Genomic DNA, 15,556 nt, shown 5'->3' on the forward strand with positions numbered 1-15,556 from the left:
GGAGGGGCTGTGATAAAAACACATGAGCTAACGTGGGAACAGGACTCCAGGAAAACCTGGAGGTGAGAAGAGAGACCCTTGGTGCTTGACAGACCAGAAAGAGGGCCTGTGTGGCTGGCACAGTGAGGTGACCCTGAATGCCCTGTTCACACGTGACCTCACTGGACTCCCACCAAGACTGGCATGTTCACAGACGAGAACACCAAGTATCAGAGTGGTTGAGACATGGATGCAGAGTTGCACAGCTAGCAGGGGCAAAGCAAACCTCAGTCCAGTTTGCCTGTGTCCATTCTTCTCTGGAAGCTTTCGAGAGCTGTGGGCATGTGAGAAGGGTTGCTCCGTCCCCGCTTTCCTAAGTAGTCCACAGAGGTTGCTTTTGTGTGCAGGCCTCAGCCCTGAAACCACTGGCTCAGCTACCTCTACCCACAGGCCTGACCCTCAACAGCAGGGCTCTCACTGAGCCCCAAGTGCCCCTCTGCCAGCCCTCTTATCCTTTCTCCCGCCTCCACGTGGGGCTAAGGCCAGCCACACCCCTCAGACCAGAGCAGGTACAGGTGAGCCCCTGAAGGTAAGCTTCCTGGAGGATGGCACCCCGGGTCAGACCCAGCCATGGGTACACAGTAAACCCACTTTCCCATCAGATAAGTGAAACCCCACACATGGAAGAGAAGCGGAAAAGTCCTCTCTGGACACATGGGTGGGAGCAAAGCAAAGCAAAAACATAGGTCCTCTGGCCATGGGAAGGTGGGACAGCCAGGGAGATAGGTTCTCATTTCCATGCCATAAAGTGGATGGCGTTCCTTGGGCTTCCTTTACCAGGACCTCCTGTTGGCAGGGGCAGGTGCGTGATCTAGACCTGGGCAGTTGGTGACAGCAATCTCTAAGTGACATCGTTGCAGAGCTGACAACCCCAGCTCTATGGCCTCTCACTGTACCCCGGCTCCTGGCCTCATGGTCACCATGAGCTCTGAAGGGAGTGAATGGCAAAGAGATTGCCATCACCCCTCCCCCCTTCAGACCATAAGTAGCCTACAGGGGCCCTCTCTCCCCACCCCCGCCAGGCCACCTGGCTGGAGTCCTCAGTGAGCCCTATGCCTCCATGCCATGGCTAGCCTGTGCCTCCATGCCGTGGCTAGCCTGGGCCGGGCCAGCAGCTTAGGAGAGGGACATCCCAGACATCTTGTAAGGTGTGGCACCATGACCTTGAGTGCTTGTGCAGGCTCAAGAGGGATGTTCTCGCTTCTGTCGGTGCCTCATTGGTACCACAATCCTCGGATGTTTTCATCCCCTTTCATTAGACCCCAGGCCTGGGGGAAGAGTGGGTTGGAAAAGCCTCCTCTAGAAGGGAAATTGAGTCCCCAACAAGCCAGTGAAGAGATGAAAGGAGTCTCCATGGCCCGGGAAACTAGACTGTCCAAATCAAGGGCAAGCAGGCAGTAAGAGCCCGGGGGCATGCCCTGATACTTCTTCCACAGTGGATCATGAGTTGAGGGCAGAGGCAAGCCTAGATCTCCCTTCACAGGGGACTGGCTGAGGAAGCACAGACTGTGCAGGTGATAGAACACAGACAGCTGTTGAAATGAGACTGATCTGCACGATGCTGTTGGGAATTAAGGTGTGGAAAAATAGTGCTCATCTGCACAGAACGCTTCCGAAAGAACATGTGGGAAACTGAGCAGAGGCTGCTTCTGGACAGTGGCAAGGGGACAAGGACATCCTTTCCTTCCACTTTAAACCAGCAGAAATGGGGCTTCTCGAACACTGTGTGTCAGCAGCATCGCGGGCAGTTCAGTGGCAGGCAGATTCCTGGGCAGGCCCCATCTCTTGAGCGATCTCTCAACCCAGGGATCTATTTCTTTTCTCGTCAGTGGGGGTGACTTAGAAACTGGCAGCTTTGAGGTCACTGTAGAAGGGTAGAGGTAAAGAGCTGGGAGGAGTCTTCCCAAAGCCCCAAGTGGCTTATTTGGGTTGCCGTGGTTGGGGATGCCAAGCACAGCTTCATCTTCAGGATTGGTGGGAGATGCAGCGGGGGGAGGCCAGAGGATCAGCATCCTGTTTGTTAAGACCCTCAACTCCTGCTCAGAGCACCCACAACCACCCTCCACTGAGTATGTGCCTCTTTGAGATCAGACCCAGGAGCCCCTGGCCCAAGATGAGATGATCAGTAGCTGGGATAGAGTTCAGAAGCCCCAAGAAACTACTCCCTGGCCCCCAAACCACTGTTCAGGGGGCTTGTGTGCCTGATGTTTCCAACTGGGGACTTGATTTAGGATCACTTATCTGTGGAACGTGATGTTCAGGTCAGGACTCGAGGGACCAGCAAAGGAAACAGCTAAATCAAAGATGGGAAGCCACGGAGGTCCTCTCTGGCTCCCATACCTGACGAGACCCATACACACAGTAAGGTACAGGCATGGCTGTGTCCTCGGGCTTCTCCCTCTATCAGCTCGTTCCTGCTCTGTGTTGCTGGCATTCAGTCTTCATCCCCGTAGAGATGAAGATGACCCAGCCACACACCTCACAGACACACACACACCCACACACCCACACACCCACCCCCGAGTCTAGACTCAGATCCCGCAGCTCAGCCACCCGAATGGAAATGGAGCTTTGCTTCCAGTCCCTCCCAAAGCCTTTCATTTGTTGACTCTGGTTGGCCCTGCTTAGGCCACGTGACTTCCCTGTTCTAGTCATCATATCCAAGGGAACTGAGTGAGCCGCACCCAGAGCACAGGCCCCTGGTGTCAGAAGAACAAGCGGAAGCTAACCAGGCAAGAACGACAGGCCCCACCTCCACCTCCAAGTCCTTGAGGATCTGGGGCTGCGTTAGCAATTCCTGTCGCTGTTCCTTAGCTGTTGCCTGAGGAGACATCATCACTCATGAGCCCCAGAGGAGCCAGAAGGAGCTGCCGTGATGCTGCCAGGAGGCAGGGGGCAGCAGGCCCAGAGCAGGCAGAGCTCATCCTTAGGTCACCTTTGGATGACTCCTGGGCAGCTGTGACCTGGGCCCATGAGCCACCAACTCTCACAGCTCTTTAGCCAAGTGGCCACTGAAGCTTTCTGGGCTCCAGGGATCTCAGAAGAGCTCAGGGGGTCTGCTCTAAGGGGACACAGGAGCTTCCAGGCCAAGGACTCTGCAGAGCTCTCGCTCTCAGCTGCCAGGGAGTGGATTTCCAGAGCCCGGCCCCCTCCTCGAGCTCAGAGCCCCCTCTGTGCTGCACTGCAGCAGTAGCGGCGGCACGGCAGTGGAGACTGCAAGCCTGGCCCTCGGATCTCCCTACCTCGAGCCAAGACCACTGCAGAGTGTGTGCCAGCCTGGTCTGGAGGGAGTCGCAGGCCGCTCTGCAGCTATTTCAAGGTTCTGGATTTCGTAGCTTTTTTTTTTTCCTAACCACCCTGCAAAGTAGGTCACCTGCTCCTCTTCCACTTGCCTTTTGAGATTCTGTGGAACAAGGCAGATACTGTCCTTTGATTCTGAGGGCATCCGCCTTCTAGCCCCAAATACTGCTGGAGTGGAGGTGGGACCAATCCAGTCCGTGGAGGGCACTCAGACTGGGGGCCTGGGTCTGGGAGAAGGGAGAGGGCAGCAGCAATGTGCCAGCAGACGGGGCCAGAGAGGAGGGAGGTAGAGTAGAAAGGGCCTCGCGGTCCGCATCCCTGTTGGGTCCTCCTGGCTGAGACGCGGAGCTCGCTGGTCAGTTTCAAAGCCCTGATTCAAGGGGTGCCTGCCTGGCTTTTAAAACAAGCCACCCTGTGAGGCATGGGCCAGGAAAACCCAGGCCCAGGTAAGGAGGCAGCAGTCACACGTGCTGCTGGCCTGGGCCTTCCTGAGTCACCAAGCTTTTCTTCCCAGGGGGTGGCCGGAGACCTACGACATGAATACCTCGGAGCCCAAGACCGAGCCAGAAAGCGTCCTTCCGGGGGGCCGGCCCCCCTACCGCAGCAACGCTCCCTGGCAGTGGAGCGGGCCGGCATCCCACAACTCTCTGCCAACCTCCAAGTGGGCTACTCCAGCCACCCCTGGCCACGTCCAGTCCCTGAGCCGGCCCCCGAAGCAGGCCCCCATGGTCCCCTTCCGGGAGCCGCAGCCACTGCACAGCAAGAGGTAAGGACGCCCCTATCGCCTGCCCACACACCCACCCTCCCCTTGACCCTTCTCTTCGCCCTCCCATTTTTTCTGTTCTCTCCCTCGTCGCTTCTAGCCACCTTCCTCCTTATCCTCAGGTCTGCCTCCTCTCTCCATCCCTGCCCCGAGGCCTCTGCCGTGAGCCACCAGTGCTGGGGAGCTGAGTAGAGACTGAAGCCCACCATGCTAAGAATGGGATTAAAACTGATTTCTGAGAAGCAGGAAAGTTAGGATGGCAACTTCCCCTCAGGGAGGCAGGGAAGTGAGAGGGAGGAAGCCCACAGGGACCTAGTGTCATCATCGTGACGCCTATAATGTGCAGGGACTCCTTTGCAGATGTGTGTACAAAGATGAAAGTGTTCTTATAAAATGAAAGAATCCAGTGTTTGGAGCATCTGCTCCCAGCAGACGGGCAAAGGAGGGTCTCTGGCAGCATGCCTCCCCTACCCCTCCACTGGGCTGCACAAGCTGAGGGGTGAGGACAGCAACAGAACTGGGGAGGCAAGGGGCATCCCAGCTTCCACTTCTCCACCCCGTCGAGCTTGTGGCAAGTGAGATGTGGTCTGGCCGACCTGAGGCAGTAGTACCCTCCTAATCACCCCCTGCTCTAATTCCAGGCCTGTCAGCTTCCCAGAAACCCCTTACACAGCATCACCAGCAGGGGCCGACAGAGTCCCTCCCTACCGACAGCCTTCTGGGAGCTTCTCCACCCCGGGTTCAACCACCTACAGATACAAGCCATCGCCAGAAAGGTCAGAATCTCTTGCTTTTTGGGTTTTTTTGTTTTGTTTTGTTTTGTTTTGTTTTTGTTTTTCAAGTTACAAAACCCTTTTATTCTTCCTCAGGAAATGCATGCCCTGCCCACATGCACTTACCATTTAATGGGGTTTCTGATCATCGGTGCACAGGAAGTTAACCATGTCTCATGTCAGCGTTTAGGGCTGGGATACTCGATCTCACCATCAAGTCCCTGGTGAGAACATCTGGGTCCCACATTGGCGTGCCTGGGTTTGAGCCCCAGCTCTGCCTCCTGACTCCAGTCTCCTGCCACCCATGTGGGAGACCTGGATGGAGTCCCTGCTTCCAACTTTATTCTAACTTTATTCTAACCCTCGCACACATTTAAGGAGTAAACCAGCAGGTGGGAGCTCACTCACTTACTCTATTCCTCCCTGCCTCTTACTGTTTTAGGATTAAGCTAGATTGAACAGAACCCACCATTGGCTTTCTTTGCAACAGCATTTTAATTACATTTTTTGAGACTTATGTCAGTTGTTTGCGCAAGCCAATTCCCCTGCAACCATGACCATGTATCCCTGTATTTCACACCACCTATGACCAGGCCATCATCGTTATCCAGTTTTTATAATCTGTGACACTTCAGTTCCTGCCCACTTGGATCCACCCCAAGTTAAAGTGTGAGGCATCTTCACCAATCCTCCATGGCTCCCCTGTGCTCTCAAAATAAATCCAAACTCCACAGCTGGCATTCAAAACCCTCCAAGATCTGCCTCCAACCCAGCGTCCTGTGTCCTCCCTCCTTCAGGTCCCCGTCATTGCCTATTCTCAGATCAGACCTGTGGGCCTCATCCTGGCAGCCTCCTTTCCAACTTCCCACTTTCGTGTTCTGTTGCCTTAGCCTTCTAGCATCTTTGTCACCCTTCTCTTTCCCGACAGCCCACCTGCACCTCAGCCTCCTCTCAGCGGCTAAAGGGATGTTTACAAACCTGGCAATGCTTTTCCCCTGTTGTGAATATTTCTCTGCTTCCAGAGTCCTCAGGACACAGCCTTGACCCCTCACGGTGACCACCAAGGGCCCTGGTACCTTGTGAGTCTTGTGCAGTGCGATACATCAGCCCCACTGGCCACCTGCAGGTTCCTAGACCGTGTGCATTTCAGAGCCTCCGGTTACCTTCGTTGCTCAACCTGAAAATTCATTCCTCACCAGGTTCCTATCCCGTCCTCCTGCCAGCAGCAGCTCCAGTACTGCTTCTCTGCTGCCCCTCAACTCTGCGTAGTTCCTCCCTGTGCTTTTGAGAACTCTGCGTTCTGTTGGTCTAGTCAGCAGCCTGCGGATTCAGGCATGTATACACAGCGCAGAAAGAAGGAGACAGCTCTCCTCTCCAAGATCTAGGAACACTTGGATTTGGTCCTGTATTCCCAGCACACAGCAGGAGTCTGGCACATGGCAGGTCCTTCATAACATGGTTGATGAAAAGGCACAGTGGGTTTGTTTAAATCAGATTGCCTGGCTTTTAAAACCAAGGGCAGTCTACTAAACCAGTGATTCCCAGTTTTTAGTGTGCATCAGAATCAAACAGCAGGATTGGTTAAAGCAGGGTCCCCTGGGCCTCACCCATTTCTGACCTGGTAGGTCTGAGAAGAAAATGTCACTTCAGTGCTGCTCCGGGAGCCACCACACTAAGCCATTACCGGTTCTAAGCCTCTGTTATAAAAAGAAAAACAGATGCAATATGCCACCTTCCTAGGTGCCACTATTCAGCTCTTTTTCAGTGCAGGGCCCCTGAGCCTCCCGGGCACCAGGTGCTGGGTAGAACACCAGACACTCAGTTACCTGGGGCTCCTGCCATATACACTATCTGGGTGTGATGGAGAGAGGCCCTTAGAAACCACTGCACACTAAAGGGCATCTCAACTGAAGTGCAGTCACATAGCCCAGCCCTGGAGGGCTAGGCTGCCTGCCCAGAGCACGCAACATTTGAACAGGGTTTCAAGAGATGGGAGGAATTGACTGCAGAAAGGAGGGAGAGGATCATTCCAGATGGAACAGAGGCCACAGAGAGGAACAAGTGGGATGGTGTGGAACGTGACAGGAGGAGCAAAGAGGAGCCCGCTGGCTGTGGATTGTGGGAGTTAGCCTGGAAATGGCAGGCGGCACAGGGTCATCAGCCAGTCAGCCACAGGTGATGGGGGCGACATTCCTGATCTCCCTGGAGCAGTCTGGTTCTTCCACGTGCTCAATGTCCCTCCTTTTTTCTTTTCCTTATATTATTGTTAAAACAATCACATACAGTAAGTTGCAAAGAGTATGTAGAGAAGTCCTCCTGCATACTTCTGGTACAGAACCAAGACATTGATATCAGTACAAGCTGAAGAGCTTAATCACACATCACTGGTTATATACACACCTCTGTGTGTGTGTGTGTGTGTGTGTGTGTGTGTGTTGTGTGTGTGTGTGTCTGTGTGTGTGTGTGTGTGTCTGTGTGTGTGTGTGTGTGTCTGTGTGTGTGTGTGTGTGTCTGTGTGTGTGTGTGTGCGCGCGCGCACGCAGTTTATCACAGGTGTTATCTCAGAGATCCACCATTGCCAGCCTTCTCAGGTCATACCCATCTTCCCCCACCCCAATTCCTTCCTACCCCTTGGCATCCGTTAGCACGTCCTAAGCTAGTGGTACTTCCTGACTGTTACATATCAAAGGCATCCCACAGTGTGTATGCTTTTGAGATTGTCTTTCACTCAGCATAATATCCTTGGGCTTCACCCCTGTCACTGCGTGTGCTAGTAGTTGATCTTGCTCCCTTATTCTTGCAGTTGTATCCTTGATGGCAGATGTGCCTCGGTTTAACCACTCATTCATTCACTGGAAGGCCTCTGGGTAGTTTCTAGGTTTGGGACGTAACACTGGTTCATGCCCTGAACATGAATGTTCAGGCATACAAGTTTCCACATGAAAGTAAGTGTTTTGTTTCTCTGGGATAAATGCCCAAGAATACAATTGCTCACCATATGGTGATCTGTTTTGCACCAGTAGTGTATGAATGGTTCTAGTTTCTCCACATCCGTGCTACCATTTGGTGTTGTCACTATTTTTCATTTTATCTCTTCTGATGGTGATAGTGCATGGTGGTTGCAATTTGCATTTCTCTGATGGATAATGATGTCGGGTGTCTTTTCACGTGCTTATTTGCCAATGGAACATTCTCCCAAGCAAAATGTCAGTGCTTGCTTTTATTGCCAGTTTTCTAATTGGATTAAATCCTTTGCAACATTGGCAAGCTCTTTGTATGTTCTGGATACAAGTCACTTGTTAGAAGTGTATTCACAGCTATTTTCTCATGATTGTTAGTTTGTCTACTTATCTCTTTTATAGGCATTTCCATTTTTTAAAGTTTAATTGAAAAATTAATCTTTTATTTTTTAGGGAATCATGTTTTTGGTCTTTTCTAAACATTTTGTTCATCCTGGTTCCTAACTGTTCCTAACTTTTCTTTTTTTAATGTTGATTTTTATTGGAATGGCAGATCAGGTTTACGGAGAGGAGGAAAAACAAACAAAAAAAATCTTCCACCTGCTGGTTCACTTCCCAAATGGTCACAGTGGTCAGAGCTGGATCGATCCAAAGCCGAGAGCCAGGAACTTCCTCTGGGTCTCCCGCATGGGTGCAGGGTCCCAAGGCGCTGTGCCATCCTCAACTGCTTTCCCAGGCCGCAAGCAGGGAGCTGTATGGGATGTGAAGCAGCCAGGGCATGAATTGGCACCCATATGTGATCCTGGCACTTGCAAGATGAGGATTTAGCCAGTGAGCCATCATACCAGACACTGTCGCTCACAATTTTTATGGAAGTTTTACTGATTTGCATTTGAGTCCATAATCTATTTTGAATTTTTTTCAGTTTTGTTTTTTTTTTTTTCATAAAGGGCAAGCAGGGAGCAGGATGGGAAGCGGGGCCGCCGGGATTAGAACTGGCGCCCATATGGGATCCCGGGCATGCAAGGCAAGGACCTTAACCACTGCGCCATCGCACCAGACCCTCAGTTATTTTAAAAAAAAGATCAACTGATTTAAAAGAACAACAGAGAAAGATTTTCCATTTGGTTCACTCCCCAAATGTCTACCGTGGCTAAAGCTGGACCAGACCAAAGTCTGAAATTCCTTCTGGGTCTGCGAAACGGATGGCAAGAGCCCAAGTACTTGGGCCGTCCTGTACTGCTTTCCCAGGTATATCAGCAGGAAGCTAGATCAGAAGTGGAGTAGCCAGGACTCAAACCTATGCTCCTATGGGATGCTGGCCCTTGAATTAACTTTTGTTATGAGGTAGAGGCTTCAGTTGAATCTCTTCCTTGTGCCCATTGATGTCTCAATTGTTCCAGCACAGTCTAACAAGGCTCCTCTGTTTTACTCCTTAAGGCAAAAATCAGGGGAGGGGAGGCTAACTGGGCCTGTGTGTTTGGCTGTGTTCTCTCTGGTCTGTCCTGTCAGACCACATGTACGATCTCAGTGCCTCCTCCCAGCAGCTCCGTGTGGGGTGTAGCTTTATCTGCCCCATCTTGCAGATGGGAAACTGAGGCTCAGTGAGGCGACCTTACTTGGCTAAGATCACTCTGCTGGAAAGCACACAGATGGAAACACGGGCCTGTTAGGTCAGCAGGCCGATCCTGCCCACCCGGAGGACTCTGCTCATCCCCCACCCATATTTGCTGTGACTGCTTTTGCCCATGGCAGCACTGATGACTCTGACATGCGTTTCAGGCTCTCTGGTACTGTCAGGCAGGGAAATAACAGTTTTTGCTGGGACTTAACCTCTTCCCAACCCACCCCACTTTTCCTGGTGCTCCACTGTCTCCTTACTCTGCGCTTTCTGTCTGAGGCAGCTTATAGCCAAGCATAGCCAAATGTTCCTGGCATACTTCACACTCCAGGCCCCTGGAGCTAAGCCATAGCATGGTCACCAGCCTGGGAGCAGGTCAAGCTGCTGTGGCCTCAGCTCCTGATGTTCCAACCTCCTGGAACTTTGTGTCATTCCCAGTCCAGCAAGGATATTTGTCCCTTAGGGAACTCTCTATCTCTCTCCTGCTGTCTTCTCCACAGGCCTGCTGTTTGCCAAACTCATCAAGCTTTTAAGAGGATAAAGCCCACTAGTAGACAGAGCCTATGTCATGGCCCATCTTACCTTCACTGAGGACAGGGTGATGTGGCCATTGAGAGTTCAAAACCAGGCCCCGTCTCGTATCAGCCCCATCAGCGTGGGCAAGTGACTTCACCACTCTGCACCTCCATGCACTCATGCAGCTGTCTCCAATGGGAGGAAATCTGATCAGGCACTTAGAACTGTGCCTTCTGCATAGCAAGGACTACGTAAGGATGGTCACTGTCACTTGCTGAGGGCCAGGCCTGGGCTAGCCACTGGGGTGCAGAGGCTGGCAGGTGCACCCCCTGTCTTCAGGAGTTTGTCACCAGTGACCCAGCAAGCTCAGTACAGAAATTAGGACAAAAACGTGTGCTGGACTCAGCCAGCCTGGCAGGCTGGCCTGGGCCCCAGACATTTGCTCACCCAGTTCCCTGGCTGGCTTAGATTTTGTTTCTCCTGCTTTTCTCTGCCAGCTGCATAAAGAATGGTATGTCCATTAGGAGCATTGGATGGCAAGGGACAGAAAACTTAACGCAGGAAGGCTTGAAACATTAGGGGATTTAGCGCTGCCTGTAACAAGCAGCCAAGAAATAGGATGGCCCAAGACCTGGTCAGTTCTGCAACTCAGGGTGGGTGTCCTCAGGGACCTGGTTGTGCCAACCCGAGGGTGGCTACTATGGCCCCAAGTAAAACAAGTGACTCCTGACACACACACCAAAAACACAAAGGAAAAGCTTTTTGTTTTTAAAAATATAGGAACTGGGGCTGGCATGATGGTTTAACTGGCTAATCCTCTGTAAGCACCACTGGCATCCCATATGGGTGCCAGTTCATGTCCTTCCTGCCCTACCTCCCATCCAGCTCCCTTCTTATGGCCTGGGGAAAAAAAAGCAGAGGATGGCCTTGGGACCCTGCACCCCTCTGGGAAATCTTAAAGAAGCTGTTGGCTTTGGATTAACTCAGGTCTGGCTGTTGGCAGCCATTTGAAGAGTGAACCATCTATCTCTCCTTCTGTCTATAAATCTGCTTTTCCAACTTTCTAGTTAAAAATAATTTGGGAAAAAAAAAGATGAAAGAACTGAGTTACTCATCCACTCCTGAACCAACCCATGGCAAGGTCGCAGTGGACCCCTGTGAGTATCCTAAATGGTCAGGGTTTCCCCCGCCCCATCCCTCCACAAGTGGTGTGATGGAGCAGAATGTGGATCCCACCAACACAGATAAAAGTAGAGAGATGAGAGATGGAAGCACAGCCAACACCAGCCACATCACCTGTCCATCCTTGTTGTTCACACATCTGCTGCTCCACTGATGGAGGCAGGAGGTTGGCAGAGCCAGGTGGAGCCTTCCACATGAGTGGGGCTTTTGCTCACAATCGCATCTGCCTTGGTGTTTTTCCTCTGTGGCCAGTGGGGAGCTCAAGCAAGCCTGGCCGCCACTTGCCCTGCTGACCAGGTGCCTCCTCCCTCCGGCCTCTCCAGAGTCAGTTCCTGTAACATCTACTGACAGATGCCTGAGACTGCTGCCAACTACTAGTTCCTCATCAGACCCCCGAGCCCTTTAGCTTCAGGACTTCCTCCTGCAAGAAAAGATAAAGCAATTGCTTTACAGTTACTCCAGTGTGATCCAGTCTTCTCTTCTGGCAATATTTGTCCAGAGTCTGAATGGTGAGATAAGAGGTCCTAATTTCCGATGAGTTTGACTAGAATTTGACAGTGGTGAAAATGGCCTCATAGGAGTAGGACATAAAGAACTGACTGTCTTGACTGGAGGCAGCAGCCAAGAGCTAGAACATGGCCAAGTATTTCCAGCCAGAGGTGGTCTGTCCATTGGGGTAGGTGTGGCTGCATGACAAGGAAAGCAGTAATTCAGAAAAGATCATTTCTGGTTTATAGAAGAGATTTTATTATTGTTTGAAAGGCAGTCACAGAGTGAAGAAGACAGAGATGTTCTATCTCCAGACAGAGCTGCGCTGATCTAAAGCCAGGAACCAGGAGATTCTTCTGAGTCTCCCCTGTGGATTCAGGAACCAAAGGCTTTGGGCCATCCTCCACTGCTTTCCCAGGCCATAAACAGGCCTGGGATTGGAAGTAGAACAGCCAGAGCCCATATGGGATGCTAGCTCCACAGGCAGAGGCTTAGAAAACTATGCCACTGCACCAGTCCCAAGATGGTTTCTTTCTCCTGCCCTGGCCAGGACCAGGACCCTTTCTGATGCTCTACTGTGCTTGACCATTTGCCTGCTGGACTGCGATGGAAGCTTGGGTTGCAGCCTCAGGAGGCAGTGGGACCAGGGTACTCCCAGCACCCTTCCAAGGACATGTCCCGGCAGGAGGTCCCACACAGGCACCTTCACTTTGATCTTATTGTCAAGGACCACAGGGAGCCCAGAAAGTATAGTCTGTCAGCACTACCCCCAGTAGAGCTTAGATTCAGCTCCCAAAGGGGAAAGGGGGAATGGGCATTTGGGGAAGTGACCCACCATGTCTGCAGCTCACACTTTCCACTCTCCCCTGGCTCCTCACAGTCCTGTTGATGTTTTCCATTAGTATCCAGCATTCACTATAGACTTCCTGGGCAAGCTGAGCAAACACGTCAGCCCCAGAACCTCCAGCTGCCCTGTATCCCCATCTTAGCAGGTAGCCGACCCATTGTGGTGTCTGACAGTAAGGTGGAGATTGTGGTTCCAGGGGCATTTGTGAAAATCCCTTAAATTACCAGGAATGGGGCCCTTGGAGATGAAAAAGAGTAAGAATTAACTCTTGGTGTTGCTCATGTTTGGCTTGATCCTCCTGTCCTGGGGAGGTGTTGGGAATCAAGGCCTTTTGGTCTTCCCACTGTCCAGTACCCCTCTGAAGCCCCTTCTGCCATCCTGGACAGGTGGAGCCTCCCCTGGACAGGGAGCCTCCCAGTGCCTCTGGAGTGTGGGGACCATGTCAGCCAGGAGCTTCTGGCTGGAGGTGCCAAGCTGACCGCCCAGGTTCTATAGGAATTCACAGCCTCACAGACAGGGAAGGAAAAGGCAGTGACATTTAGTCCAGAGGTAGTTCCTTCCACTGCCCCTGTGGCTTCACGCTCAGACAGGTGACAAGGCCACAGCTGTTTGCAGGGCTGCCTCTGAATACAGCAACATCTGGAAGAAAGAGAAGGGCCTGTGTGCTCTCCTCATCTCACCAAGGAGGGTGAGACATCTCCGGAACACTCCTTCTGTTTTAGTCAAGTTATGCTGGGTCACAAGCATGAAAGCCTCCATGACCAACAGAGTCCCAAGATTGCTTTCTCACATACTTGGCAGTTCCACTGCTGGGTGAGCAAGGGGCGCCCAGGACCCAGCTTCTCTTATAGCCACCATCTCCGCATCACTTCCCTCACTGCTCATCGGGAAGCAGCTCCCTGACCCCGGCCAGGTAGTCTCACAGGGCCAGACGCACCTGGCACAGGAGTCTTCACTGGCACCTTCTTAGACCATATCGAGTCACCTGCCTATCCTTGAACTCACCCCTGTCAGGGAGCTGCTTTTCCACAACTGGCTCTGAGTGGAGGTGTCTGCCAGCAGACCGCTTCAGTGGTGAAGAGACTGGCACCATGACTGAAGGCTGCAGGGAGGATACCCCACCTCTGCCTCCCTGGAGCCCTGGCCCTTGCCCCTGGGTGTTCAGGGCCGGCCCCCGGCGAAGTCCTTCAGGGTTAACTACAACAACAATCCATGTGCTTCCACCTCATCTGTGTAAGGTGGAAGATGGGACCTCATTTTTCAGATGAAGAGATGGCAGCTCGTTGAGCACCTGCCCAGGGGATGGGCCTGCAGTTTCAACACAGATCACCCTTACTCTGAAAGTTAAGCCCACAACCTCTCCTCCATAGTGCTTTCCTCCAAAGAGACAAGGGAGTACCAGAGTCCCAACCTTACTGCCAGTTATCACAATTTATATGTGTGTCAGCACAAAAGTGTTAGGGGCATCCTTCAGTCCGGTAAGGAAGCATTGAATGACATCACTTTCTGACAAGTAAACTAAGGCTCAGAGCTGGAATGTGACATTCTCTGACAGGCTAGGCAGGAGTGAAGTCCAAAGTCCAGACTGCACAGCCCTGGACCTATCTTCCTGCAGATGCTCACTTACCTTGCCCTTCTGCAGCAAAGAGTGAACCCAAGACAGGCCTGGGGCAGTAGCTGCTGACAACGACCGAAAGGCTCAGGACCCTGGGCAGCCTGAATGGTGGTGGGGAGTTGGCCCAGATGACCCCTGCTGTCTCCTGCACGGAGCCCGCCTCTCCCTGTGCTCCCTGCCACCACCAGCTCCCTGGCAGGCTTCCCAGACAAAACTCTCATTCCTGACCCTCAGTTAATAGCACGTTTCCAGGCTTACTCATCCAGCCTTGCCAACAGCTCACTTGCTCCCCGACCCACGGCGGAGTGGAACCTCCCTCACATTGAAAACTCCCTGGCGTGCCAGTCCCAGGCTCAGGTGGTTTTGATACAATCCTTCACTCTGTGCTTGTCTCTTCTCGCTCCCATGCAGGTACACAGCCGCCCCACACCAACTGCTGTCTTTTGATCCCCACTTCGGCCACGATGGAACATCCAGTGGAGACTCCTCCTCAGGTGGGCTGACCAGTCAGGAGAGCACCATGGAGCGCCAGAAGCCAGGTAGGGCCTCCCCCGGGCAGCTGGGCCCACCTGCCCGCTTCCCCCGCCCAAGACCCCTTCCTCATAGTATGACAGAAAACAGCTGCTTCCCTGTTGTCTTTCATCTATGGCTCAAGTGCAAAAAGAAAACTGTGGGAGCCATTCAGCAGTAAGAGGTCAGCCAGGAGGGCAGTGGGAAGCTTGGAGCCAGAGGCTTCTCCATGCCAGGCGCGCAGAGGGCAGCCACCGCCCCACTGAGTCCACAGCAGGTCCGGCTGCATGACTGGGGATGGTGGCCCCGTGGAGGAGAAAGGAAAAGGGTGAAAAGTGGGGAGCAGGACTGCTGTGTCTGACTTTTCAGGATATAAACCCTCCCATGTTGTCCTGCAGCTTTTACAGACACAGAACACACATGGACAGACAAGCCCAAATTCTGAGCGCTCCATGGCTTTGGACAATGTGAATTTCATAGTTTGTTGAACATGCTGTCGTGTGTGTGTGTGTGTTCTCTGTTATGTAATATTTTGTTTGTGAGAGGCAGCCCTTGGCTTTGAGCAGGTTCTGCTGTGTCTGAGTTGCTCCAGCCAGCACTGATGAGCTTTGGGTTTCTAGTTAGGGCTTAGGGTAGGGCCGGTAGGGAACATTTCCTCTGCTCACCTTCGGATAAACAGATGGCCGTGCTTCTCTAGCATCTACCCCTAAGGGTCACCTGTTTGACTATCAGACTCTCTCCCAAAGTGGCAGGCCATCACGTACCCTCACCAGCAACAGATGCAAATTCTAGCAGCTCCATATCCTTTACCAACTTTTTTGTTTCAGTCCCACAGCTGGGCGTGGAGTGGTATCACATTATGTTTTTAATTTGTGTTTTTCTGATAGCTTATGGTATTGTGTTCTCATGTTCGGTCTCCTGTGTAATTAGCCACATGTGTG

At 52.4% G+C, this 15,556-nt stretch overlaps 1 protein-coding gene across 1 annotated transcript in view; it reads left to right on the top strand.

Moving 5' to 3' along the window:
• LOC121166872 (signal-induced proliferation-associated 1-like protein 3) overlaps positions 1-15,556 on the top strand; it is a 209,217-nt gene that overhangs the window by 155,903 nt on the left and 37,758 nt on the right. The window contains exons 11-13 of the mRNA XM_040996189.1: positions 3,854-4,105; positions 4,744-4,878; positions 14,517-14,644. Coding sequence (XP_040852123.1) covers positions 3,854-4,105; positions 4,744-4,878; positions 14,517-14,644 — 515 coding nt within the window. The remainder of the gene's footprint in view (positions 1-3,853; positions 4,106-4,743; positions 4,879-14,516; positions 14,645-15,556) is intronic.

This window comes from Ochotona curzoniae, unplaced genomic scaffold, assembly GCF_017591425.1.
Source record: "Ochotona curzoniae isolate NIBS_2020 unplaced genomic scaffold, NIBS_Ocur_1.0 patch258, whole genome shotgun sequence".
NCBI classification, from domain to species: domain Eukaryota; kingdom Metazoa; phylum Chordata; class Mammalia; order Lagomorpha; family Ochotonidae; genus Ochotona; species Ochotona curzoniae.